This window comes from Amblyomma americanum, unplaced genomic scaffold (assembly GCF_052857255.1).
Source record: "Amblyomma americanum isolate KBUSLIRL-KWMA unplaced genomic scaffold, ASM5285725v1 scaffold_12, whole genome shotgun sequence".
NCBI classification, from domain to species: Eukaryota; Metazoa; Arthropoda; class Arachnida; order Ixodida; family Ixodidae; genus Amblyomma; species Amblyomma americanum.
Genome location: NW_027526484.1, coordinates 670,956 through 697,884, shown reverse-complemented (window position 1 = coordinate 697,884; position 26,929 = coordinate 670,956). Strand labels below are relative to the sequence as shown.

Sequence of the window (26,929 nt, the reverse complement as noted above, 5' to 3'; positions counted from 1 at the left end):
AGATAGATCAAAGTTTGAGCTTTGTCCTATGTTTTACCTCACAGCTCCTCGAGCCAGTCTCAATACCTCTGTGAGTGCGTCGGTGGCTTCACTGATTTGTTGTAGAGTGCAGAAAAGCATCAATACAGTGCCGGTGACGTTCTACGCTATGAAGTTTGACCTCTCACTCCTGGATTACATTCACGCACCGCAAAATAACAGGCAATACCAGAATAAGCAGCACGTGGCATTCTCAATAAGCTTGCACTGAATTAGTATGACAGGTTTTCAAGGTTGCGTCTTAGATTTACAAAAGCGCGCCTCAATCTTTGCTGCTTGGCACTCCGCGTTAGAAATGCTAGGCATCTGATATATTCAATATATGTTGAAAGTAAGACCGTCTCTCCAAACAGCAATCAGTTAAGCGCCCCGAAAATGCCAGAACACAGTGGATGTCAGCATATCCCCGTTATGCTTTGATTACAGCCAATTTTTGGACACTTGTGGTACCTGTCTCTGGATTTCCAGTTCTTCCTTGTTAGTTTGCCGATTCTGTTGCTGCTGAAGAGGTAAGACAAGCTTCTATATGCTTATTTTCAGTCATACCCCAATTCAGTCATTACAGAAGACGCGTAGCCCGTGGTGCAGTATTAGCAAAAAATCTACTTGTTAACGTTGCGAATGAAGTGACTGAAAGCGTGCCGTTTTCCTGTTTCTCTTTGAAGTGACGAGAGAGAATGGTGATTGCAAGGAAGGGGGGGGGGGGGGGGCTGCTTTCACTTTGGTCTCAATATCAAAGAGAAAAACAGGAAACACGCGGTGGTGGTCCAAATCAGGTCCTATGGTGTCGCCTTGAGACGACAGCGTGCTGCTTCCGCTGATAGTTTCTTTGGAACAATGAAGCGTGCGAAACTCTTCAAACACTCTGCAGCTATTTTTGGCTCCGACTACTTGTAACCTGCCAAAAGATCTTTCGGATTCGCAGAAATGGCTTTGGCTTTATCTGCACATAAAACATTTGATTTGATGCTTTTTTTAATCACTGCGCCAGTGATTTCTCTGAAATAACGTCCATTTTTCTATTGTGTGTTTATGTTCTTGCAGGCACGCTGACATTGTTGGACCATTACTTTTTAAATATCGTGAATGTAGATTAGTAAACAGCCGGTTAATTATTAGTACGTGATTTGATCAGAGTTACCGTCTAAGCATTTCAACTAGTATAGCGGCAACGAACGGTTCTCTTTTTGTTTTTCATAGTACTCACCTCCTCCTTAGAGTCCTTCAGACTAGCAGTTTTGCGTGCGATTTACGTCTCCGTCTTTAATTTGATACTTTTCTCCGGGAGAACGAATGTTGTACTTTTTGAGCTCAAGTGCTATCACACCTTTCTGTTTTTCTAGTTATATGAGCTTTGTTTTCAATAACTCGCCAAATACTACCAAATGCTGTTAATTATGCGGGCAACAGGCCCCAAAACTGCTCATCTAAGCAGTTGACTCGCGTCTTCTTTACTTGTATTCAAAGAAAAGAAACAAGTTTGTTTTACCATTGATCACGTAGTTAACAGGAAGCCGATAGAAGCCTACAAGGTTGCTTAAAGAGGCTCTGAAGGAGCCTTACTGCCATCTGCATTGGCAAACGTAGTCTCGGTGGCAACTTGCTCTTTTCACCGCTCTTTCTTAATGAATTGCGTTGTCTTCTTATTAACATGAACAGCAGCTGCGTCATTTTTTTAAAGCGCGCCACGTAAAACACTAACCATACTGAACAAATGAAGAAAGAAGCAGCAGAATAGGCATAAAAATTTATTATAGTGATCCTTACATGCAGATACTTCAAGTTTCACAGGGCAGGACAGCCCACCTTTAATGCAATATAAAAATCACTGGCAAGTAAAGAGCGCAGTAGTCACCCACAATTTCTTTTATATTAGTGCCAAGTTTACCAGCCTGAGTGATGCACAGGTCGGGCTGCTGAGAAATATCTTGTTTCATTTTTCTTTTCCCCGCTGCAGTCGTCCAAGGATAGCCGCGGCTGCCTTCGTGCTGTTGTCCTTCGTAGGCTGTTCCGTGGCAACATGGCAAGTGGCCGGCAACGAGATGACACCATTTATCGTTCCATTGACCGAGTCAATAACGTGAGTAAAAAAAAATGTTGGGAATTTCATTACCTAACATGACCTGCTCGGAACAAAAGCAGTCAATTCGTTGCCTTCTACCATACACATGCAACAATATCCAGCCGACGGCAAGCACAAGCATCAAAAATTTTAATAATCCCTGGCGTTTACTTCCACTTTCAGGGTACATGCTCGCGTTTATTCAAGACGAGCGATCATGCGCGCATTTCTTCATTTCAGGAAACAGAAAAAAAAGTGGTACGGGTTTAACGTGATGAGGGTTTAGCGTAGTTAAACCGAGTAGACCTGCGAAAGCCGGTGTTCATTATTGAATTAGAGAAGACACTTAAGCTCCGCCTTAAGGGTGTGACGCGATAGCTTTATTGGGTTAATATCCATATATGCTAAACAGGTTATTCTTTACTTAACATTCATAGATCGCGGTGAGTCCTCGTACCACTACCATCTCAGTGGCGCAGCGGTTAAGCGATGAGCCACTGCTCTGGCAGGTGGCTGTTTCTCTGACAGCCACCGGTAGGGATTGTACGACCGACGTTTCTCTTCCCGAGCAACCTCTCGCGACCAATCAATAATTTAACTGCCACCTGTCTCCCATGGGCGACAGCTGGCGCGACGCTCCTCCGAACTCACCCGAGCTTCTACCCATTGGCTGCAGCTTTCGCAACGTCACTCGGAGCACGGGACAACACCAGACAAGATTCTTGCTCGGGATTGGTACCGCTGAAGTAATTGTTTCGCACTAGTAAATGAACACAGGACGGCGGTGGCGACTACTAATTTCACTGAGGGTTTCTAGATGAAAGTGTACAATAGCGAATTCTGTCTGGAAAATAACGAAATAGTCGCGGAGATTCCGCATGCATGCAAGATGGACACACGGTAACAATAATAACCACCGATTAGTGAAATCTAGTACGAATGAAACAGGCAAAAAATGACGGTTTAGCACGAACGAAATGCTAGAATCTATGCTGCGCTACATAAACAGAGACACTTGTAGTTAAAGAAATTCGCACTGCCACTTGGCGTACTTTCACTTCAGGCTAATACCTTTCTGTTATCTTAACATTTTCAGAAGTCGTGGGCGAAAATTTCTTCTGTTTTGAAGCTCTCTTGCGTGGAAAGCATAAACAAGTTCATTATGCACCCAAAACCAAATTAATATCCCAATGCTATCGCACTATAGCATACGCGTAGCACTGCGTACAGAGCGACAGTGTATCGAGTAATCTAGTAGAAATCGGCTGATAAGCAGCCTTTGCATAAGAAATGCTAACTAAGGTAGCGAACAGTCACAGGAAAACTGTTTTTATAGCGAAGGCTGTAATAGCTTAGCTGAAGCCAAACACAGGTTGTGGGCTCAACGGCAGCCGTGTAACGGTAGCCGTGCTCTAAAAAGTGCTTTTTTTGTTCAGAACCGTGTAGGGGGAGCCGCGGTTTCAAGGGGAGAGGGTGACTGTTGAGCAGGGGGCGCTGAGAAGAGAGGGCGCTGCTTTTAGATTTTTGAGGGGTTTCAAGACTGCCTAGGCGTGACGGTCGGCATCATTTGATGTCGGCGCTGATGACGAAGCACAGAAAACGTAGGAGGCTGGTAATGCGGTATTTCTGTTGCGTATAACTTAATAATGAGGGATTTAACCAGGGCCAACCTGATTCAGAGCGGTGGAAACAGCACGTATTGAACTAACGCAAGTGCCACATTGAAGGTGATCAAACGGCGAAGGCGGTATCCGCGCGAGAACCATCATATGCTATCTAGGGCATCAATACTGGCAGAACCAAGGCCTTACTGACCCTATTCAGTCGAGAAGGCTAGGGGAATGAGGGACTCGTTAGGATATGAAGGAAGCCATAAGTCACTGAAATTGAAGAAAGCGTGAAAGAATTGTGTTCTTTAATTTCTCGTTTTGGTCAATGACAAATTAGTAGTGTATTCATTTTATGCTGCGGAGTAAAATGATTAGTAAGCCGAGGAAAAAAATATGCCGCCAATGCGATACGTACCGACGACCGCCGTATGTCTCTTACGGTGCTCTAGGAATTGAACTATGGCGGCGGCCGTCCAACCTTCTACTTTTATGTTTATGGTGGCATTTTGGTGGTATATATTTTGGCATTATATATGCTCCTTGTTGCCTAGTCTGCTGAGTGCTCATCATAGCCACCCTCGTCCATAGCGGCCTTATCGAAAATTCTATACATGACAGCTCCGTACCTGCCATAATACACATGCTATATACTGACTTCCACTGTGTAGGGTTGAAATATGGAGGTACCAGGACTCGGCAGAAATTTAATATAACCCATCAAGGAGCATGTATGCCGTCTATGCATGCATATTGTAGAATCTGAAAACTTGAAAAATTACTAACATTGTTTATTAACAGTGACTGAAGGGGATACAGATCCGCCCATTTAATGAACAGTTAAGAGAGACACCAATACTTCTTTATGTTTCGTTTTTCTTTTCCGCAGGACATTCCTCAGGACTGGTTTCCACTACTACTTCTACCCATTCTACCACGCCGTGTGCTACTTCGTCGGCTGTATGACATATTTCTTCGTCGGAATATTTAAGGAGAAAAAGATTTCAAAGGTGAAAGCTCGCCCATTGTTTATTTTCGGGGAAAAGTTGCTTTGTCGGCATCCAAGATTCCCGAGCGAATTGTTCGCCTCATTTGGCCCACTCCTCAACATTCTGTTTTTTAGTTGAAGCCCGCCTCCTCATTAACATTCAGCAAGTTGGTTGGTGGTTTTCAGTATGGTACCGCATATAACCGTAATCTATAATGCTAACTCGGAGTCCTTTCACATACATGCAGGCCTCACTATGACACACACAGCTGCTCTTTAAAGCAAAAAGCAAAATTTTAAGGACTAATGGTGGGCTTCTCTGACACACCTGGCAATAAGCACGTAAGTAGGGAGCCTAATCACGACCACCAGCTCACGAACGTGTTGAGCAAGAAACGAAGGAGCTCCAGCTTTGCCTGTACAGCCTTCCAAGTCTCCGGCCAAGGGACCGTCCGTGAGTTAGCTTGCTCTGGTAGCGCGTCAGAGAGTTCAGTGTGACATTCATTTAAAGCAGAGGAAACCAATTCTTTCTGTAGCTGGAAGAGCAGCTAAGGGACTTCAGCTCCAGCATGGGTTTCATGTCCAACATTCATGGACAAAATTTTGAATATTCGAAAACCGTAATGTATTGCTAGCGAAATATTCAAGGTAATGGTCCACTCTTCCAATATATAACAAAATCTTTCTTTTATAGTTTTTCCATCGCTCGCATCAAGCAGTTAAGACTGCCATAGAAAGCCAGAGGCTAACACTTTTGACGATAGCAAAAAAAGTCAATACTGCCGAAGGGAGAACTGCGGATATATTGATTGCTATAGTGAAATCTTACAATCTATGAAAAAATTGCGCTGATAAACTCTTCTTTCCGTTCAAAAATTATTTTGTACAGAAATGTTTGGTAAGATTCTCTTGAAGAATTAAGGTTTTTCCTTTTTTACGCAAACAACATCTTCAGTTTCATACTCAAAATGTGGCCGCAATGAAATTCTCTCCTTAAAATGAGTAGAGACCACTCCTTATGTAAATTTAAAGGGCATTCCTGCTGAATCGGCCCCTTTGCTTGCGGTCGCTGAAACTGTGTACTTCCGACGTCTCTTGTGCCACCTTCTGTAAACATTTATACACAAATTTTCCGCGACCACACGTTTTACAATGATCGTTTGCATTTCATTTTGATCTAAAACTCTCTGTTTTCAGGCATGCCAGTTCGCGGCCTGGTTGTTCGCAATAGCCTGTGGGCTCTTCTGCATCTTCATTAAGGTACCCTGGTACCAAGTCAAAGACCCGACTACTGAGTTTGGGAAGTTATCTCTGGCGTTCTTCGACCGGATCCTGTGGTCCATTCTTATGTCCTGGGTCACTATCGCCTGCGCCACTGGACGAGGAGGTATGTCTAAGCCCTATATGCTGCCATCATTTGTCTCCATTCTTACCAAATGTTCCACAAACGATGAAGTCAGTTGAGAACAAAGAGAAAAATTCCGTCTTAATGGAATAAAATTAAGTCAGGCGAATCTAATACGCCCGACAGAAAGTTGATTTCAAGCTAATTAGGGTTTCCTCATTAGGTAGACGGTTTCTCATTAGGTAATGAGTAAAGCAAGAGCTAATGAGCTAATGATTTCAAGCTAATTTCAATCCAACGTGATGTGGCGAGTTCCACACATCGTCAAAGAAACTCAAATATATTTAGAAGTGGAATAAAGGCATAAAACCCAACTTGAGACAGAAAGGCTGGAAACACTGGAGGAGATCAATTGAAAAGGCTCTAACAGAAATGGCTAGCCCTTCAGTCCGGAGAGTGCATTTCCACAGTTTTATGTAACACCTTTGCCGAAAGTACAATTAGGCAACGCGGTTTTTTTCTGATGCGTGTATATGAGCGCTTATGACAAACTTCAGTTACAAATCTACGTTACGAACGAAAAACCCTTGTCTTCACCTCTGGAGATCGTTTGGTATTTAGGGGTGCCGTAACTGCATGCTCCACAATACGTCTCAGAAGCAAACGCCGTTGCCTGGTTACCTTTGACAAAAGGCGATACAAACGCAGCAGTTTCAGCGCACATATTTAAGTGCCAGCCAAGAAAGAACGCGGATGGTGCAGCTGTACACGGTAAAACAATCAAAGCAGACAACAGAGACGTTCGCTGAAAGTTCAACAGAAAACGGAGAGAGAAATTTTGTGCCAGTGATAGTTTATCAGAGTCTTTTAAACAAGAATAGCGGATGGTCATTCGAGCGGGTTATGCTACATTATTTGGCGAAAAGAAAATCGTTGCAGACCATGGTATCTCTCTTCGCTGAGCCGTCGCCTCCGAGGGGAACTTTTAAAGAGGCGTTTCAAATGACCTAACCTCTCTTATACCCTTCTGAAAATAGCACGCTTAACTGCGATTACGATGACCGTGGTTTTCGCTACCCGTGGTTACTGCTGTTCACACTGCGGACCAAACTGCGAGTACACCGCTAACCACGGTTATCGAGAACTGAGCTTGACGACGTTGGTTTGCGTCTCTAACCGAATGGCGGCCTCTTCGGAAGGAAAGTGCTCGTCGGCGTCCTAGTAACAGCTGGCCCGTATCAACAACGTACATTCTTCACACCAAATCACCTTTTAAGAGCGACACATTAAAATAGGCAGTGTCTATAGTGCCGTCATATATGGCGCTTTTACACATCCTTCGAGACCGACCGACGGGGCCGCAAAAGAGCACTGCAGCACCGTACCACGGTGCTCAGGCTGCGCATTCTATCGCCCTAACGTCGAAAAATGACCGCTCCTTACCGCATCATGAGAGCAGACGACAAGTTCCCAACATTCGCAGTGCCGGATGCCGCGAGCTTACCTCAGTGGTGCAACCCGCGAGCGTGGCGGACGACGACGCTCTGGCAGTGCGCTACTCTCTAGTCGTCGCTAGGCATAATTGGTTTCATATGGAAGCTACAGCGGACAGCGCTTTGCAATTCGTTAGCGCGATAGCAAACGTTCTACTCATGGCATAGTTTTAGTAGACGTTTTTAGCGTACCAGAGACGTACTATCGGAGATGTATACCGGTTTACCGGACCCCTCTTGCGCATGCGCAGGGACATTGTTGGGATGAGGGGGGCCACTGCGCGTGCGCAAGAGGGGTCTGGTAAACCGGTATATGTCTCCGGTAGCACGTCTCCGGTATGCTAAAAACGTCTGCTGTCAGCCCCACTGTCTCGTACTAAAATAAAGATGTGGTCTATTCCAGCGACGCCGTAGCAGGGGCGCTAGCGCACAAGCAGACCTGGCGAGCCGCGGCGCGCCTTTGGCCGCCATACTATGCAGCTGTGAGGAGAAACTTGCTAGTATCGCAGTTCTCACTGCAACCAGCTTCTCGATACGGGTCAGCCGTCCTTAAGAAGAATTCCTTTTTGACATTCTTTTATCCCAGGGCTTATTATTTATTGGGACAACCCTTTGAGTGCGAAGGTACTATTTCGATGGGTCAACCCTGAGCAAGATCTTGGTATGTTTGCACGTTTGCGGTGTTTGCGGGTTTGTGCCAAGGGAAAGTAACAAATAAAATAAATCAAATAAATATCCCTGACTGAGAGTCAAACCCACGGTTGAGCGGACAGGTAAGCTTCGCAGGCCGCAGCGCGAGAGCCCTATAGGCTATCGCCGCAGCGTTTTTTCTTTATTGCATGGATATAGTGCGGAAAAGAAAAATCTGAGTGCGTATGCCTCAAAATACCAGGCTGTGTAATACGGTCCCACCATACCCCTGCACGTCCCCACCTTCCCTTACATCAATACTCTGGGAGGCACACACATGCATCTTGTCAGGGGAGACAGCTAGGCTGCTCTTCTATAGGGCAGCATATACTCCCCACAAGAAAGCGCACTGCCCACGAAACAAAGATTTCGACGATCGCGGTGATTCGACCGCACACACCTCGTGTTGAACTGCAACACCCTCTTGCGCAGTGCATTGCACGTGGTGTTGTTCATCGCAAATACTACTGTCAAACTTATTCGCGCTTTGAGCTATCTGGTGGCGGAGAGATGTGCGTTGCATGCGTTGGTGTGGAACACGTTGCGGCAGATACACAGCACTTGAGGAATACGCGTTGACGTTGGCAACATTGATGCACAAACCTGGTACTGGAGCATAGGCCGCCGGTGTGCACTAGGTGAATTTTCATTGACGATGCAAAAGTTGAACACGCGCATAACTGGCACCCTGTGTCAGCGGACACCTCAATCGTGCTTTCAGGTAAGCTGCGGTGGTGTCCACCTGCGAAAAACTGTGCTTTCGCAAAGTACTTCGTGCTTAGCAATGCTAAACCGCCAGCAACGTGTTTGCTTGGCGCGGACGGCTTGTGGGAGGCGCGGTGGCGTATGATGATTGAGGCAGTGCTATCAACGGGTGGCACTGTCGAACGGCACTCTAGATACTGCGTTGTAAATAACAAAGATATCTGAAAATGTAGCCTCGCTCTGCCGATGATCTTCTCACTTAGTTTGTTCCACCCAAGCGGCCATTGGCTGCGCTAACCAAGAACCGAGGACAGCCGTGTGACATCGGCGAGCTGCGATTCGCGATAATTTCAGTTCTCTAACCACTGTTAAGCTTAACCGCGGTTAGACTGCCCGTGGCATTAGATGCCCCGCGTACTACCGATTACAGTTCTGTCGGACTTGAGTGGTGCTCAGCAGCACTATATAGACCAGGGTTCTCCCAACTTTTCGGCAAGACTTATGCAATTCAGACTTATCAATGCTTTAGGTTTTAGAAATTTTAGATTTATCAAGCAGATAAAGTTGAAAAAGTACAATAATATAAAACACAGACCTACGGCATAAATGGCAACCTTTTATTTATTTTTAATATTTCAATTCAACTTCTCTGGGCAGTACACAACCTATGGACACAAATGTACAAATAGCTAGTAACACAAACAGAAATTAATATTTTTAGAAATGCAAAACGCACACAATATAAATACGCGGCCATATGAGCAGAAATGAAATGTCCAAATATGCGCGGCGTCTTGTGGTTGCTAGCTCCGTAGGAATGTCAGTACAAAGATATTCCCTTCAAGGGAGACAGAGAAGCACAAAGGAGAGGTGTAATGCGAACAGTGCAGCTGATGTGAACCGTGGCTACAAACCTATTGTGCGCATAATTAGCAGAGGCTTCAAGTATTCATCAGACAAATTGGATCTTTACTTGGATCTCACGTACTTCATCTTTGAAGTGTAACAAATTGCTTGCGGCTGCAGGTCCGATCCGTCAAAATGAGCGAACTGAAAACAGAAACAGTTTTCTAGCATGATCGAGTGCTAGTCGAAAATAATTGCCAATAAAAAGTCTGACGCGATGGATGCGCGAGACCAGGTTTCGTGCGTGGTCGCCGCGCGGGCTTGGGGCCGTGCACCCGTGGTTGGGTTGTGACCCGCCCCGACGCGGTTGGAACAACTCCGCAGGCTGTAGTTTTATGGCGCCTGCAGTAAAAACCTGAGCGGCTATGGCGACCTTCGAACGCCGCAAATCCGTGCTTGACATCTGCTGCGTGTGTCGAGATACGTCGAATATTTGCTTGTCAATTCACCACGGTCCGTTTTTTCTTCCTTTTTTCCTTAAAGATTACAAACCGGCAAGATATAAAAGACCACTGCTTAAAAAGTCATGTTTATTTCCTTGCTTGAGAATCTCCGATAGTGGCTGCCTGGAATAAAAGTATGTATGAACTTAGCTGGCAGAGTTAATAGGGTTTAGTAGGACTGGAGTCTGCAGAAGGGACTACGAATGAAAAGAAAGCGACATTAACAATGGACCAATCTTTAAAAGTATGCATTCGATGTGGACCGACACCGCTTCATGGATCTACTCCAATTAGATTCTTCTGAATGCTTGTTGGACTTTTTTATTGGGAAACTGCCTGCTCCTTTTCTTTGTTTCCTGTTGATTGTTTGCTTTTGTTACAAATGTAATAAAATCTTGCTTCATACCCGAGTTGACTCTTGTTCTGATGATTTCTTTAAATGATACATGCTTGCCTGGTACATACCCGCTGACCTGCCTACCCACCCACAAGCACTCTATACATACGTGTGGTAAAAAATGTGTACATGAAAATTCGAAGGGCAATAAAAATTAATAATACTTTTATTATTATATTACTAAACAATAAGAACTGAAGGGACACAAATTTATGGAAGGGTAGAGCCAACTTTTGAGCCTTTCTGCATTTCTTGCTGCGTGTAATCTTCACGATGACACCACCTTAACACGCCGCAAGCTTTTTACGGTGTTCACAAAATCGTCCAATAACCCCTCTAATAATCGTTATTTCAAAACTTGCGCATTCGATAAAACGAAATATGAGAAATTCACGTTGGCTTAAAGTACTCAAGCTAAGAATTTCGATGCAATAAAAGAGTTTTGTGAAATTTGCACCCAAAAGGTCTATTGCTTGTTAGTTTGCAGGCCATCAATGTTTTTAGGAGGTTATGTACGCTTCAGCTTGTATTACACAAGTGCCGAAGTCGAATGTGCCTTTCATAAATTCGCGGCTTGGAACAGCGTCACACAGTGCAGAACACTAACAGAAATTAAGAGCACAATTGAACTCACAGTGGGGCCTTAGAGCATGTGTTGAAAGGATGCGAACCTTGTAAGATTTCTGGCGACAGCCGGTGGTCTGATTCAGCTGCGTATTCGGCCCGGACACCTGCAACCAGGGTCACTGCACGGCGATAGGCATCTTGGTTCGCACGGCCGGTCCTCGCGTGGTTTATTGGATTCGAGACGGAAGATTCCACTGCCGTTTGTAAACAACATTGTTCCCGGTAGATCGACCGTGCGGCACGGAGGCAGTTAGCGACCGCCAGAACTGAGCAGGGGTGACTCACCCCTTCAACTGTGCCTGCTGGCCGGCGCCTCGCCCATTCGGACTTCCCGGAAGACGTGTCCGACTTGACAGCGGGAGAACTGTCGTTCGGACGCGAAGACAACGCTCTCTCTGGTGGGGGCGATTGTCCAGGGGCACCCTCTCTCTCCGGCGAGGCATGTGACGGGGGCGTGTCCCTATGTGAAGTGGTGTGTGCGTGTGTACGACACCGCAAGTTAGGCCACGCCCAACCTGGCGAAGACCTCCTCGAACCTGGGGAATCCTAGGGACCAGACCCTTTTTAAACCGGACGACGAGTGCCGTGAGGAAGGAATCCTCGATCATCCTCAGATCTTCTCAGATCCTCAGACCTTCCCCCATCACCCTCCAATGGGTTCCAAAATCTCGTAAAATATGTAAAATAAACCACCTGTACAGTTTCCTTCATAACCAAGTCCGACAACGTCATTCGGAGAAGGGACCTGCGGCGCTGAAAGAGTCAGCTCACTCAAGGACCCCTCGTCCCCAACAACTGGTTGGCAGCAGCTGGGATGGACCGTGCGACATTGTGCTTTCTCAACCGGTAAGCGTTTCGGCATTTTGCTATAGGATTCGCCAGGCTTCAGATGTTGAGAGAATAATCTAGAATCACTGGGAAGTGTATGTCAATTGAGAAAGGGTAATCTCACGACATTTTGAAGATAGCATTGCCAAAGCGGAGAAAGCGTTGTCATGGACCTTATGAAATTGTCAAAGTCGGACTTGCTGTTGTTATGCGAGGAACTGTCAATAGAAGTACAGGAAAAAATTACAAAACTTTAAATATGCAAGACAATTAAAAAACACGTAGATGACGATCAGCTGGTAGATACGTGGAATTTGGTACAGGAAGAAAAAAGAAAAAGGGAAGCGGAATGGGAAAAAGAGAAAGAACGGCAAAAGTGGGAAGCTGAAAAAGAAAGAAATGTAAAGCGATTGCAGCTTGAAAGCGAAAATCGAAAAAAGGCGACAGTACGAGAGCCGGGTCTCCTGAAAGAGTAAGCTATGTACAATCATATAGAATGAACAGATTCATGCAGCCCTATGAAAGTGGAAGGGACATAGGATTTTACCTGGGAAACATTGAGAGAACTTGCGAAAGGGAGAACTTTGCTCGCAGTACATGGCCGCAACGGCTTCTGGCACTCTTGCCATGTGAAGTAGCTGAAGTCATAGCGAGACTTAGCACACAAGACGCAGCTGACTACGAAAACGTCAAAGCCAGCCTGCTAAAAAGGTACCGGCTGTCAGCCGAAGCTTTCCGACAGCGATTCAGGAACGCAATGAAAAACGATAGCGAGGGCTATCCGGATTTCGCGTATGGCCTAAAGACGAATCTGCTAGAGTGGCTAAAAGGAGCCGAGGTTTGTGAAAGCCGAGACAAAATCATCGAGTGTTTTTGCCTTGAGCAATTTTACCGAAGCATTCCCCAAGTGGTGAAACTGTGGGTTCAAGACAGGGAAAAAGTCGACACAGTTGAAAGGGCAGCTGAGCTAGCAGAGGAGTACGTTTCGCGCAGAAGCTTGAGCACTGAAGAGGGTGCGTCACACGCTCGAAACGCGATGCGAAAAAAGGGCCTTGCAGAAAGACTCGAAGTGCTAGAAGTTCGGAGCAATCGGAGGCAACGAAGGTAGCGCCAGAAAAGCTTGAAGAACAGGCGAAGAGACAGGGAGCTGACAAAGCCGCGAAAAAAGAGTTTGAGGCTAGTAGGCCATTTCGTTGCTACAACTGCAATGGTGTCGGGCACTTTGCAGCCAAGTGTACAAAGCAACGTTTGGTGTTCTCGTGCGTCGAGGATAACGCCGAGAATATAGAGCTCCTTAAGCCATACCTGCACGAGCTGCACGTTAACGCGAAACCGTGCAGGGTGCTTCGAGATAGCGCCGCGACGATGGACGTTGTCCACCCGTCTTACGTGTCAGTGGACGATTTTGCGGGAGAAGTCTTGTGGATAAAACAGGCAGTAGAAGAACACAGTGTATGCCTTCCCATAGCTAGAGTGAGAATTTGTGGACCGTTTGGAGAGCTAATCACTGAGGCCGCAGTTTCGAAGGCCGTGCCACTTCAATATCCTTACCTCTTCTCAAATCGATCAGACCAATTGCTACGCGAGAGAGGCCAGAAACTCGGAAGCGGGGTGATACAAGCTTTCACAAGATCGAAAACTCGTCAGCTCGCATCTCAGCTAAGTCAGATTCCCGAACCTCAGGTAGCCAGAGACGCACCAGCCAGCATATCGTTGCAATCAAATGAGGAGGGAAGGAAACCAACGAGGAATGAAATCCAGACAGCTGACCGAGCAAATGAGCGACGAGGGACTTCAACCACTAAGTCGGTAGAGGAATCAGAAAACGCTGAAGGATCCGTTTTATCTCCAACATCGCGCAGTTTTGATCGCCTTCTGCAGGTGAACAGGGAGTCCCTAATAAAAGAACGGAAGCAGGATCCCACTTTGGAAAGACTGCACCTTACAGCTAAAGAGGGCATCGCGAGACGCAACATAACGATGCATGAGAAGGGAGGCTTACTATACCGACACTACCAGGACCGAAAAGGCAAAGCATTTGATCAGCTGGTCGTGCCCGAAAAATACAGATCGGACATTCTGAGTCTCTGCCACGAAAATGGCTGGGCAGGACATCTGGGAATCAATAAAACAAAGAAGCGGCTATTAATGGAATATTATTGGCCGGGTTGTTTCAAAGATGAAGAACGCTACGTAAAATCATGCGATGCGTGCCAGCGCGTGGGCAAGCCGGGAGAGACATGGAAGGCTCCACTGAAAATTGTTCCATTGATCTCGGAACCCTTTCGCCGGCTTGTAATAGACACAGTAGGCACTTTGCCTAAAACGAAATCAGGCTATAAGTACTTGCTTACTATGCTATGTCCCGCCACAAAATTTCCCGAAGCAATTCCGTTGAAGGACTTGAGCTCCACAGAAATAGTCGACGCCCTTTTGTCAGTGTTCGCGAGAATAGGATTTCCGGCCGAAATCCAAGCCGATCAGGCGACGGTCTTTACAAGCGCCTTGACGACCACATTCCTAGAAAGATGAGGAATAAGATTGTTACACAGCTCGGTGTACCATCCGCAGTCCAACAGTGTAGAGAAATGGCATTCGGTGCTGAAGCGGGTGCTACGTGCTCTTTGTCATGAGCATAAAGCAGACTGGGAGGATTGTCTACCGGCCACACTTTTCGCTTTACGAACAGTCCCCCATGAAGCTACGGGGTTTACCCCAGCTGAACTCGTGTATGGAAGAGCCCTCCGCTCTCCCCTCCGAATGCTGAGAGAAATGTGGGAAAGGACAGGAGAGAACCAGACAGTGGTTGAGTACGTGCTTCACCTACTGGACCGCCTTAACAACACGAAGGAATTAGTAAATCGAAATATGAAACCTGCCCAGGAGGCCGCCAAGGTCTATTATGACAAAAACGCGCGCCTTCGAGGTTTCACCGCGGGCGATCGCGTGATGATCCTCCGGCCATCGAAAAAAAAACAAGCTGGAAGTTCACTGGGATGGTCCAGTAGGAGTGTTCCAAAAACTTTCGGAGACGAATTACGCGCTAAGGCTTCCAGGCAGGGGAAAGCAGGTGAGAATCTATCATTGTAATCTGATGAAGCCGTTCGTGGAACGCAGCGGGATCGTCAATCTGACTCTAAATGAACCAGAAGAGCTGGACAGCGAGAGTCAGGGTTGGAAGGGAGGTGCTGACGCTAGTGACAACGTGGAGAACATTCTGGCTCACTCCGTGAATGCAGATTTCCTAAGCGGGACACAGGTCGACACGCTAAAGCAGTTGTTGAGCGAATTCGCTGACCTGTTTAGCAGTCGCCCGGGAAAGACACACCTCCTGAGACACGAAATCGAGCTCACCTCTGATGAGCCGGTACGGTCGAAACCCTACAGGGTATCACCGCGGCAAAAAGAAATAATGGACGCGGAAATTCAGTGCATGTTGGAGTTAGTGGTTGTAGAGCCAGCAGAAAGTGACTATACCTCACCGCTAATTCTTGTTGAGGCCCCAGGGAAAGATCCTCGTCCCTGCGTGGATTATAGAAAGCTGAATACAATTACCAGGGATCAGCTATACCCGATTCCCAACATAGAGGAAAGGATAGAAAGGTTGAGCGGCGCGAAATTCATTTCCACCCTCGATCTCGTACGAGGATATTGGCAAGTTCCCCTCTCAAAAAGGACGAGCAGGTATGCCACTTTCATCTCCCCAGCGGGCACCTTTCGACCCTTAATGCTTAGTTTTCGGTTTAGGAATGCCCCCTACAGCTTCTCGAAACTCATGCACATCGTACTGAAGGACATGCAGTGCTTTGCACTCCCTTATTTAGACGATGTGGCAATTTTTTCGGAAACCTGGCAAGAGCATGTAGAACACCTAAGGACCTTGTTTTCCAGTTTATGACAGGCTGGACTGACACTGAAGGCAGAAAAGTGTAGATTTGGTTGCGCACAGGTGACGTACTTGGGCCACGTTGTAGGCCAGGGAACTAGGAGCCCATCCGAATTAAAGATTGCCCCGATCGCAGCATTTCCGGAACCACGGACGAAAACGGACATTCGCTCATTTTTGGATTAGTTGGGCACTACCAGCGATATATTCCTAGCTACTCACAGCGGGCTAGTCCCTTAACTGACGCCTTGCGAAAGGGAGCACCTACTAACGAAAGTTGGGATAACCAAAAAGAAAACGCCTTCAAAAGCCTGAAGGAAGCACTCGTGTCCCGACCCTTCATTAGACCCCTGACTATGGGAAAGAGTTCATAGTCCAGTGTGATTCCAGTGATAGAGGGCTGGGTGCTGTCTTAAGCCAAGTTGGCTACGACCATGAAGAACACCCTGTTCTGTACATCAGCCGCAAACTGACCAGTAGAGAGGAAGCGTACAGCACTTCCGAAAAAGAGTGCGCGTGTTTAGTTTGGGAAGCACAGAAGTTGTCGTGTTACCTGTACGGAGCAAACTTTGTATTTGAGATTGACCATTGTCCTTTAACGTGGCTGCGACAGATGTCCCCCAAAAATGGTTGCTTGCTCAGATGGAGTCTGGCTCTCCAACAGTACAATTTCTCGGTGCGTTATAAGAAGGGGAAACTGCACGGAAAGGCTGATTGCTTGAGCAGACTGATGTAAGCGGGAGAACTAAGAGGAATCTCCTCCTGTGTGAGTTTTTTTTTTACTTTGTTCCGAGTAATCCGGCTGTGGCAGTTTCAAAAGGGGATGTTTCACGCTCAATCGGCACAAAATTAACCCAAATGTGAACACAATTTTTTAAACGTGTGTTGTTGTCAATGGAAGAAGCCTGGTGATTCTTTGGCGAAGTCCGAGCGCTTGCGGGTGCGGCAGTGCTTTGCCGTTTGGAACGTCCCACCTGCGCTTTCCTTTGTTGGTGGTGCTTTGGGTTCTGCCTTGGGGGCGATGATATTGCAATCCAGGGGACCAACACGGACGCCATCTCATCTCTTCCTGCCCAGCGGTCGTCAACGCTGGACATTCGAGATTTTTCGGGCCGCGGAGGAGCTGTAAGGTTTCTGGCGACAGCCGGTGGTCTGATTCAGCTGCGTATTCGGTCCGGACACCTGCAACCGGGGTCACTGCACGGCGATAGGCAACTTGGTTCCCACGGCCGGTCCTCGCGTGGTTTATTGGATTCGAGACGGAGGATTCCACTGCCGTTTGTAAACAACATTGTTCCCGGAAGATCGACCGTGCGGCACGGAGGCAGTTAGCGACCACCAGAACCGAGCAGGGGTGACTCACCCCTTCAACTGTGCCTGCTCGCCGGCGTCTCGCCCATTCGGACTTCCCGGAAGACGTGTCCGACTTGACAGCGTGAGAACTGTCGTTCGGACGCGAAGACAACGCTCTCTCTGGTGGGGGCGATTGTCCAGTGGCACCCTCTCTCTCCGGCGAGGCATGTGACGGGGGCGTGTCCCTATGTGAAGTGGTGTATGTGTGTACGACAACGCAAGTTAGGCCACGCCCAACCTGGCGAAGACCTCCTCGAACCTGGGGAATCCTAGGGACCGGACCCTTTTTAAACCGGACGACGAGTGCAGTGAGGAACGAATCCTCGATCATCCTCAGATCTTCTCAGATCCTCCGACCTTCCCCCATCACCCTCTAATGGGTTCCAAAATCTTGTAAAATATGTAAAATAAACCCTCTGTACAGTTTCCTTCATAACCAAGTCCGACAACGTCATTCGGAAAAGGGACCTGCGGCGCTGAGTCAGCTCACTCAAGGACCCCTCGTCCCCAACAACCTGCACAAAGCTGAGCAATGCTGCACAAAAGTCGCCATGCCCGGACCGGATTTCGTTGCCCTCCTGCTGTTCAGGAAGCTACATACGCCTGTAAAATGCTTCTTTAACTTTTTTCCGAAAGGTGGAAGGACGATATGCACAGCCGTTATGACACTTTTAAAGAGAGAAACCTTGCATCAGGAAGAAAGCTTTTTATACTCGCTGCTGCCCGTCATGTCGATGCCCGAAGCAGTCGAAGTCTTAATTAGTTCGCAGCGCCAATACATTCAGTGGCAAGATGGACAAGAAACTAGACACGCCGCATGGAATGAAAAATTGACAAGACCGGCGAAAATAATAAAATGTTCGGAAATAACCATAATTCACAGCAAACTCCTCATGCGATTCATCACGACACTAAGACGGTGTGAATGCCACCAATTGCCTTCTTCTTTGAGGAGCAGAGTCAGTATTCTAACGCTGTGCATTTCCAGTTGTCAATTTCGTGTCCATTTGGTCCTCGGTCATTGGTTATTCAGATATGCCCGCGTTTTTTAAGCGTCTGTGGGATGCGACACAGCCATTGGATGTGGGCGACCGGACGTCACCATTGGCCGCCTATCGCAGCCAATGGCAACCGGAGGTCAGGACCAATCACCTGCTGTTGACAGAGCGCTGCGATGCACCTCACCACTATAGCTGTATACAGCAGCCAATCGCAGCCGATGGTGGTGTCCAGTCGCCAACAGCTCAATGGTCGGGTCGCACCCCATGGACGCTTGAAAGCGGAGGGTATATCTGAATGACCATTCACAGAGGACCAAATGGACGTGAAATGGGCAATGAAGAATGGACAGCGTACAGAATATGGCCCCAGGAGAATGAGCTACAATTACCCAGCGTAGTCACCAGAAATGGTGCCTAGTTGCTTTTTCCTTTTTTGCCCACATGAACGTGCAGTACACTCTAAAAAGGTACTCACATCCTGAGGCGAAATCCTCATCTTTCTAATAACTGTGCTTTGTTACAACATGCCCGAGAGCGCAAATCTATATAGGTAATGTAGTCGATGTTACATGTGCGGTGTCATTAAGTGGATTTTAACAAGGGCTTCAGGTGTCGCAGTCTGAGAAAAATTAGGGCGCCTTAGAGGTCAATTACCGTAAACAAACCGCTTTAGCGCTCCAGTTGTGCCATATAATTCTTAACATCTTTTTTAAGTAATCAATGGCAAGGCAAAATCACGTCTACTTACAGAATGTGCGTACTCTCACTCTGGAAGACAGCTGTAAACGTGTCTGTCGACTGAGCCTCTCGCTCTGATTTTGCACAGCGATGGAATTAGGAGCTGGTCTTTGTTTATTATCGTAGTTGTGCTCATTTCTTGTTCGTTTAGTCAATTCTAAATGGTAGGCGCAACATCACCATCTATTGCTGAGAACGTAAACGCGGGCGAAGACCATGCGAGCAGCACGGAGGACATCTTGATGGCCGTCTCACCTTCGCACCGAGGGATGACGCCAGCACTCGTTGCAATAAAATGGCCACTTCTTTATATTTTATCCAACCGGCCCCACAACGGAGGAACCGAAATCCCATTCACATTGAATAACACACGTCTATTGGAAATCAAACAGGGTTTGATGGCAGTCTACGAGTGGCTTTCTTTTTTCTTAAATACGACTGAAAAGAATAGGTATTTTCAGAAGCGCGGCTGTTCACGACTGTAAAGTGGAAGGAAGGCTTTTTTAGGTCCTTCGAAAACATTACTACAGGCCTAATTTCCACAGTGCACCATGTGTGTTTTCATAACCCCTGTATCTTCTCGTATATCTAGAAAGGACAGTAATTTACGACGCTAGTGTATCCCTTTCAACTGCAGCGAGTGCTTCGAAAATGCATTAACACGACTGTGCTCTTTTCTCTTACCATCTCTGCTCATACATATGTGTATTCTGTTTTATTTACTATATTAAACGAAATCATTTTTGTATTTCCACCTGTCTTTCCGCGAACGCAGGCTTCTTAAACACGTTCCTGTCGTGGAGCTTCTTCACGCCCCTGAGCAGGCTAGCCTTCGGCGTGTACATCATCCACGTGCCCTTTGTACAGCTTTGGTTGCACATCTCCAGAGAGAGGTTGTTCTCCTCGCACTTTTTTGTGGTAAGTAACCTGACCTAAATATTTTATTTTTGTTAACAGATATGCACATGTGAAAAATTGAGCCCATTTTAGGTCGAGACGTGAATTCGTTTTTTTTGAATTTCTTCACCAGTACGCGCGCATGACTTTTGAGAACCAAGTTTCGTTTATAATGCTACTGTATATTGTGTTCTTTTAAATCAGGTTTATTGATCTATTAGAATACTGACACTAACGAGGCGAGAAAAATTTACTGCACTCACCTACTATGCCGCGTTAATAAATATTTCGTATGACCGCAGGAAGTAATGAATTATGTTGTACATGAGAGAGTGTATTAGTTTAAACAGAGAGAACGTGCACTGGCTTGTGACTGGTGATATGTCCACCACTAGCACTGCCGTGAGCAGAGCAAAATGAGGTGAGAGGAAGGCAAAAGAGAAAGGAAAGCTGCCTGGAAGCTTTCAGACTGCCGACGTTGTACGCTGCATACGAGATGCATCTATTAACCAATAAACATTTAAAATATTCCAATTGAAACGATATTTCTATTATTCATCGTAAATTGTAAGCGCGTAATATGTGGCGCACAGCAGCATCTAAAGGGCACTAGAAGGTGGTACTCAGTAGATGTCTTGAATGTCTTGAAATATAGGCTGAACAGGCGCATACCGACCTTCAAGGGTTCATGCAATGTGATGTTCGCGGATATATTTAATTCACTTTCACCCCGGGCGCGTTGTCTAAGATCTAACGGTGCACTTTTCAATGGGCACAATGGGCTGTGCGCGTCAGTTATACGCTGAATGCAAATACTGTACGCAGATAAAAAAAATTGCAATATGTTGCATTCATAATCCTGTATTCCGTTCATAAACTTGCTCTTAACTGCACTCTATAATTCCGATTTCCCGACTGGACACAGTAAAATACCACCTAGCTCTCCGACATGCTCAAGTGTGACTGGTTAGTAAACCCGACCCAGTTTGGCGAGCTCCCAGAACTCGGCGCTCTAGCGCTTCCTTCAGCGCGATGGGGGAATTTATATACCACAATTTCACCTGCCCGCTTTTGTTAGGTTCATGAAACCGTTAGTGTATCTTCTCTAGTATAAGTCTAATAAATGGGTATAACTCATAGAGCGTTCCTGCTCCCTTCGAGCCACCAGCGTCAGTGCTGCGCGAGTGTGACTCTGGCAGCGCGCACTAGCTTTTTTACAGCGCTAGCTGTTACAAGAACGATCTTGCGCATTCGCGTCTAGTGTCGCCACCATAACACGACCGTGAAGGGCAGAGCGCAATCGTAGCAAGAAAGGAGGAACAGAAGGGGAAAGGGAAAGGACTGCGTATGCGGCTCAGTCAGTCGCCGGAGCGGTCAACGATGCAGCGGCGGAGATTTGGAGCACCAGAGCAGAGAGCGACGCAGTTGCGTAGATGGGTAGAGGGCGCCTCGCCAGAAGCGACGGAGCGGCACTGATGTCACAAACGGTGCCGGATTGTCGCTGTGGCAGCTGAGTAGTGCAATGTATGAAGCAAAGCAACGCTTGGGAACGTCGGCAAGCCAAAGGGGAGCTGGGGTAGTCTGTACAACGTCGCAAGCGAATGCAACAAAAGGGGAATGTCGAGTATACAACTGCGCGGTGCGTCAAGACCCCAAAGTGGGGGCTCGGGTTGCGGCGGGAAAGCAGTAGACGCCAAAAGTTTGAAGCGCGAGCTCGGGATGTTTTGCGAAATCGCGAATGACGCGAAAAACCCGAAGTGTGAGCTTGCCGCCCTGCGTCGGCTACTGCAAAAACACAGCAGAGCTAGGCAAGCTTGCGAAAAGCTCAACGCAAACGAAAAAGTTCAAAAAAGCAATAAAAAAGCTATCTGAACAATCTCTTGCTTGCATTCAAGTGGCACACACTGGGAACAGCTAAACTAAACTTTTTTGTTCCATAGCATATTTGGTGATACCAGTTCACTAGTGTTGCGCCTGAAACCTTTAGAGAGATATTCACATGCACCTTTCAAACTCAATGTTTGGCTCGCTCATCTGCATGCTTAAGGTGTTTACGAAACAAATTATAATTCCCGTTATTTCAAGCACTGATTCATTTTGTGCCTTGCTTCCGTTTATTGACAGATGTCCTTCTTCTTCACTATACTTGTCTGGAGCTTCCTGCTCAGCTACCTGCTGTTCATCATCTGCGAGGCACCGACGGGAAAGCTGGAGAAACTCATCTTCGAGCCACTACGTAGAAGGATGAGCAAGGAGGCTATTGGTGTGCTGCCACATGCTGATGGTGCTGAACACAAATTACCGAGGGTAGCCCCGACTCGGCGAGCTGAAAAGGTAGCCTCGCTAGAAAACAGCGACGACAAGAAGACGTCTAATGGGTGGCATTACGAAAAGGGGAACCTGACAACGTGTCATCTCTGAATCTCTAGTTGCACAGATCGTAATGAACAAACTCAGGACCGCTATGCTTCTCGAGAAAAGTAATGCAAGTGCTATGTCCTTAGTGCCGTTGAAAGTCCGTTATAAAAGATGGGATCACAAATCCCGCCCTTTTGTGGCTTAAGGATATAATTGCTTCTGGGGACTGCATTAGAGGAAGCTTTTTATCGAGACAATGAAGCAGCCACGCTGGAGTAGTCTTTGTTTTTTTGTGGTCACATTCACACTTTCCTAGAGGCCACGAGAAGGGTTTTTTTGTTGTTATGGGCGCTTCCCGTGTGTAGGAACCTGACGTGCTTTCAAATAAATCTTGTTGGAAGTAACCACTTGCGTTTTCCTGTGCTACTTCTTCGCCTTTGCCTTTTCTGGGCTCTTTCAGCGACCCTGAACTACCGACAAGCCCGGACACCCTGAATCTGCCAAGACTATTGGCGACATTCATGACCTGGAGGTGGCGGTTCAAGAAATCCTATATTGAGCACATAAAGCAACGCTATCTAATAAGGCAGCGTTATGTATAGGGCTCCTTCAGTGAGCATCCTAGATACAATCGCGCTTGCTTTCAAACTGCACAGAAAACTCACGGTTGTTTGCCGATGATGGCGAACTCCCATGAGCCAGTTGCTCTCCAGTGTAAAAATAAACGAACGACAAGGAAAAAATTGCTGTCTGGTGTTCCAAAACAGCCGGTGGGCAAGAGGAGCGTGATGAGGTCGGCGTGCACTTTATCGAGAATTTAAAGTCAGTGATATTGATGATGAAGAGCTGAATGACCAATCTAAAAGAGAATTTTATTGTATTTAGCCCTACGGGCAGGCAAGATTCAGTGATTTTAATGCTGCTTGCACAATAAAGAAGTAAACAAGAAATGAACAGTCACCGCTGCTGGAGCTCCAGCTTTTAAAGGTGCACCCTTTTGCTTTTATTTGCACTCAAGAATTTTATTACCATGTACTGCTTTAAATTTTAATGCAGTTTTCTAATCATGGTTACCGGTGGAAAGTGATAACAATTAGGTCGCCTTTTTCCGCACACCCTTTTCTAAGGACAGGTAAGCGCACCTTGTGCCCTAAGTTTATTCGTAAGCAGTGCAGGAACTTGGAAGGCATGTAATGAGTATAAGACTGCTATGATAGAGTTCTTTCTGTCTGATACTATGTAGTTCTTAACATTTCCCCTACTGCTTGAAGAACGCGCGGACACGGGGCAATAAAGAAGTACTAAAAGAATTAGAGCCAGGTGAAATTCGAATGAAAAGATACTTCATTATATATTATCTATCATATTTCATCCCGTATCTCTTTCTGTGGATAACCAATAGCATATCCCTAAGCGCGCACGGCGTTATAATGCGGGCAATTACAGATACAGATATTAAGAAAACGCTTCGCGCTTGATAAATTCCCGTTTTCCACGCGTGATCAGCGATTTCTGATCAGCGACGTTATTCCTCAGGAGGCAAAGGTTATTCAACATCACTTGTATTTTGCAAATAAACGTCAGTTAGCTACCTGCAGAAAAACATATTTTTGAATGCTTGCAGCAGTGTCAGCGTTTTTTGTTGTTCTTTGTGCAATATAACTGAAGACCGAGGACAAGCAGAGTGGACAATGTTACAAGAACAGCCAAGGAGATAACAATTGCCAGTACGTCAAAATACAACGAATAACGATCTTCACAAAGGATCTGACATGCGGACGAGGAGCATACCGGCAAAAGGGGGTAACAGGAATCGCTCGAAAAACCGCACTTTCCCAGAATAAAAAAATTAAGGCGCCGACAGTCAAGTGGCACGAAAAACGTTTTTGTAAAGCAGCCGAGTGCTACAATAACCAAACATTTAAAATGAATCTTCAAGAAAAAATAGAAATGCAATTAACAAAAATATGCAGAGAACAAGAGGACACTAACTCAGTTGGGAGGAAACAGTCGCGCATCAAAATCGGCAACAACACGCGCGGCAAAGATATGAGCTGGCAATCTGTTCCACTGAGCAATAATGCGACCAAAGAGCGAGTTTTTAAAGAAGTTCGTGCGCGCGAAGTATGGCGTAAGGCTGTGGTCATCATGAATGTGCCTTGTATGTCGGGTTAAACGTGGGCGCAGGTTGTCGCCGGTGGCTGAAATTAAACCGTTGAGGATAAAGTGAGAGAAGAAATTTCAGCCTGGCGAGTGGTCTTGTCTTTTTCAAGGGTGGAATATTGTTTGCAGTCATGAGATCGGACTTTGAAGCATGCCTCTGATAACTGTTGAAAATGAAGCGGATGACTTTTTTTTTGTGCCACCGCCAGGAAATGGTCATCGTTTAAAAAAAAATGAATCCCATGATACACTCGCGTATTCAAGTTTAGGTCTTATATATCTGTTATAAGCTATTAGCCCTATGGGCTGTGGGACAGGCTTTATTGTGTGGTGGATAAAGCCAAGTTTCTTGGAAGCGGCAGAGCGAATTGTTTCAATATGACTGGCCGGGCTGAGATGCTAATTTAAGGTTACGTATATGTACTTATAATTACCGACCTGGAGGAAATTTCTCGCGGTTCAGCGTTTAGGTGAACTGTCATGGTTTTTTCTTGTTGGTGACCCGCACGGGGTCACCAAGAAAGAAAAACTTTATTGATTTCCATCAACCATTCCACGCACCAATCTCAAAATCGCAAGCCAGTAAGCGATTATGGTGGCACTAGTGCCAAAAAGTCACACATGAATGCCCGGGTGCTATTGAATTAACTTGCCGGAGATGAATCGCGTTGTGTAAAATATGAACGTCCATTTCACAAGTTACACTAGATCTTCGAAAGTGTGCCCAAGAGAAGTACTTGCACTTGAAAATCGAGCAAACCTCCCTCGAATGACCGAGGGGTCGTACTGACAAACTGTATCCCACACAAGACTGCGACTTCATTTCGCTATGCATGGGCACTACCCTATCAGAAACATGCTAGTACATCGCGATACGTTCTGAAAGAAGTTAAGTTTTCTGAATCTTGTTACACGTGTGCCGGTGTAGCGCAGAAGTGTAGTACAGTCCGCACAGAATGGATGCTAAAGCTGTAAGAAAAAAGAAAAATTGGAACGGACACCTAAGCATCGCCTGAAGGGTATGATGCGACAGCGTAATGGAATCATTTCCACAAATGTGGAAGGTCGTTCTATACTTTACGTTTTTAGATATATGGGAGTCCTCATACCACTCCTGGCGCAGTGGTGCAATGGTTAAGGAATGCCCCACTGCCCTGCGATGGTAGGTGCTCCCAGCGGTGGGCCTCGTTCGGCCCCGGTCGCTCTTCCCGTGCGACCAATAATTTAACTGCCCCCTGCCACGCTGGGCAGATTGTGATGATGCCGCAAGGTCATGTGACCTATGTGCCCCATTTGCCAGGGCCATGTCCGTGATTTTTTTCGCTCACAACAGCGACGTCGAGAACGCCGGCACCGAATTTTCTGGTGAACGTGCCGTAATGCTATCACGTTAAAACAAGCCTTGGCGCACTGGCTATCTGGTGATCAGAGCGTATGCTGGAGCCCAGGAATCCCCGCCATAAAGATAGCATGTGGATAATGTGCAACTACTCGGAAGTCAATAACAAGCTGACTCATGTGATACGCATCAGGTAAAGTGAAAACTTAGCAGCACCAGAAGCATCCAAAACTGGCACCCGATAGCTGAGGCATGGAATATTCTGGAACATAAACGCGGCCCCTTTTTACGTGTATGAGTGCTCGTAGGATTGTCCAGGATGAAACTGTAATCTTCTCAGCAGTCTATTTGATGTTCGTTCGGAACAAATCGGTGTGGAACGAAACTGCATCCTAATTTGCATAGCTGGACCTAATATTATTTCTACGTGCAAAAAGGGCGCCGTCCTTTTTTTCCAGCACTAGCTGCCCCAGGTTAAGTTCTATTTTAGCGTAGCCGTCGCCGTGAGCTAAACATTTTTAGCATAGCGGAGACGTACTACCGTATAGGAATAAACCAGATTACCGGACGCTTCCTGTGCACGCACGCCCAAGCTCAACACCCACGTTGGATCGCAGACGGCATAACGATGGCAAGAACTGGCATCAGGATCGGTCCCACATTGGCATTTCGGGAAAGCGCTTTCTTTTCTAAAGTTGGCCCGCCTTTCCAGCTGACATGACGTTAGCGTTCGGGTGATGGAGCGCCCAACGCTGTCTTGACGTTCATCGCGCCACATGGGTCAATAAAGCTTTCAGACCGGCTTTCCAGCTTTCAAGCACTGGTATCCAGCTTTTGAAAATTCAGGTTCGACAACGTACGAAGCTTGGCAAGCTGTTGTGGCACGGCTAAGGCATTCATGCTAATGAATCTGTACTTCAGTGAACTGATTAGTGATATCGGGACTAATCATTGCTTTCCTCTTGCAGGAGGACCGTTGCACTGCATTCAAACAAATTCCTCCTCCAGTTCTTGTACAATGACCTCCCTATACGTCAAACCTGCAAAGAGATGCATGATGTCAT

At 46.5% G+C, this 26,929-nt stretch overlaps 1 protein-coding gene across 1 annotated transcript in view; it reads left to right on the top strand.

Moving 5' to 3' along the window:
* Window positions 1–22,767, top strand: part of LOC144111868 (nose resistant to fluoxetine protein 6-like) — a 52,565-nt gene extending 29,798 nt beyond the window's left edge. Inside the window, exons 10-15 of the mRNA XM_077644894.1 lie at window positions 466–548; window positions 1,997–2,119; window positions 4,598–4,718; window positions 5,894–6,083; window positions 19,884–20,026; window positions 22,130–22,767. Coding sequence (XP_077501020.1) covers window positions 466–548; window positions 1,997–2,119; window positions 4,598–4,718; window positions 5,894–6,083; window positions 19,884–20,026; window positions 22,130–22,426 — 957 coding nt within the window. The 3' untranslated portion in view covers window positions 22,427–22,767. The remainder of the gene's footprint in view (window positions 1–465; window positions 549–1,996; window positions 2,120–4,597; window positions 4,719–5,893; window positions 6,084–19,883; window positions 20,027–22,129) is intronic.
* Window positions 22,768–26,929: the final 4,162 nt, after the last annotated feature.